The sequence below is a fragment of the Sinocyclocheilus anshuiensis genome, unplaced genomic scaffold (assembly GCF_001515605.1).
Source record: "Sinocyclocheilus anshuiensis isolate Anshui unplaced genomic scaffold, SAMN03320099.WGS_v1.1 scaffold199, whole genome shotgun sequence".
Lineage (NCBI taxonomy): Eukaryota > Metazoa > Chordata > Actinopteri > Cypriniformes > Cyprinidae > Sinocyclocheilus > Sinocyclocheilus anshuiensis.
In genome coordinates this window covers 1,003,207-1,004,774 of record NW_015552582.1, presented here as the reverse complement: position 1 = coordinate 1,004,774, position 1,568 = coordinate 1,003,207, and the positions used below count along the sequence as shown (strand labels likewise).

Below are 1,568 nucleotides of genomic sequence, written 5' to 3'. Positions count from 1 at the left end.
ACAGGTTCTTATACGGTAGTGGTGCTATATAGCACCTTAACCACTCCAAAGAACCGCTGAAGAACCTTTTTTTTTAGAGTGTAGGACTTTGCTGAGGAACCCTTATGCTCAGAAACGGCCCTGGTTACAATATAAACACATGGAGTTATTTATATCTCATCTACAATAATGTACAGTATTTGAAAAATAATGTGTTTTTTGAACATTAAACATATTCAACATATTCTGTTACACCAAATACACAAAATAATGATCTTTAAAAAAGCATCATATGACCCCTTTAATACATTTAATATGGCCCAAGAGTTAACAGTGGCAGTACATAGTCACTTACACTGTAGGAGGACATGGACCCACTTAGAGGAGGCCCAAGCAGCAAGGAATCTGAAGTCCTTTCCTCTTCCTCTCTAGACTCATACAGGGTTTCAGGGTCCATCCGCAAGGGAGTTTCAGGGAGTTTCCCCGGAGCGGCAATCTCCTCCTGAGTGGTCTCTGCATGTTTGAGTAGATAGTGGCTGGTGGTAAGCACTTGGTCTTCAACTGTGAAGACAGAAAAATATTCATAGAAATCCTTCCAGTTAAAGCATCACAATCATTTTTTGGAGATTACAAACAAGAGGCATTTTACTCCACAAATTTACCTGTGTTACGAATGGACGCATTAGTCACCAAGACGTCACTCTCTCGTGGGATGGCCGAGAGCTTGCTTCTCGTTGAAGGGTAAATATTGGTCACCTGTGTGATCTCCTCAGAGCTCTGGTTCCACAGGATCTCCACCTCACACGCGTCTGGCTGCTGGACCTACAAAATGTACGACATCAAGCACTGGATCACATTCACGTGCACAGCCTCTATCTAGAGTTTGGATCTTTTCCAAAGCATTGAAGCTGCCATTCCATGTTTAAGACTGAATTACTCCATAAAGGACATAACAGATATAAAAAAGAATTCAGTTGTCAGTCATAATTTATAGGGTAACGATTAAAACCTTTTCATCCGCCAGCTGGATTATCTCTTGACTCAGGACGAGTAACAGAAGCTGCTCTCCAGCATCACTCTGAACATATGACTGATTCACCATCAGCCTCAGCTCACTGCTGACCAACCCATCCGTCAGATTACTAGAGCTCACATTAGAACCATCCACTGCAAACACAAAGAAAAATTTAACATTTTACAATAAATTGCTGTTACTTACAGGTATAGTTCACCCAAAAATTTAAAGGGGTCATATGATGCGATTTCAATTTTTCCTTTCTCTTTGGAGTGTTACAAGCTCTTGGTGCATAAAGAAGATCTGTAAAGTTGCAAAGACTAAAGTCTCAAATCCAAAGAGATATTCTTTATAAAAGTTAAGTCAACCACGCCTACCTAAAACAGCTCGTTCTAACACGCCCCCACGTCTAAGTCATGATGTGGGAAGATTTGCATAACGGTGCCCAAATGTTCACGCAAACAAAGAAGGCGTAACTTTTATTCTCGCTGTGGTATTGTTGCTGCCGCCATGTCGTGAAGACGCTGTGTTTCGTTGTGAAAGCGAAACTACTTTGTTTGGCCTTCCAAAAGAG

General features: G+C 41.2%; 1 protein-coding gene across 1 annotated transcript in view; it reads right to left on the bottom strand.

The window, feature by feature from the left end:
- The window catches only part of LOC107665350 (glycoprotein integral membrane protein 1-like), a 5,570-nt gene that overhangs the window by 2,155 nt on the left and 1,847 nt on the right, over window positions 1–1,568 (bottom strand). Inside the window, exons 4-6 of the mRNA XM_016456188.1 lie at window positions 989–1,146; window positions 642–801; window positions 335–540 (exon numbers count right to left, since the gene is read on the bottom strand). Of these exons, the coding sequence (XP_016311674.1) occupies window positions 335–540; window positions 642–801; window positions 989–1,146 (524 nt within the window). The remainder of the gene's footprint in view (window positions 1–334; window positions 541–641; window positions 802–988; window positions 1,147–1,568) is intronic.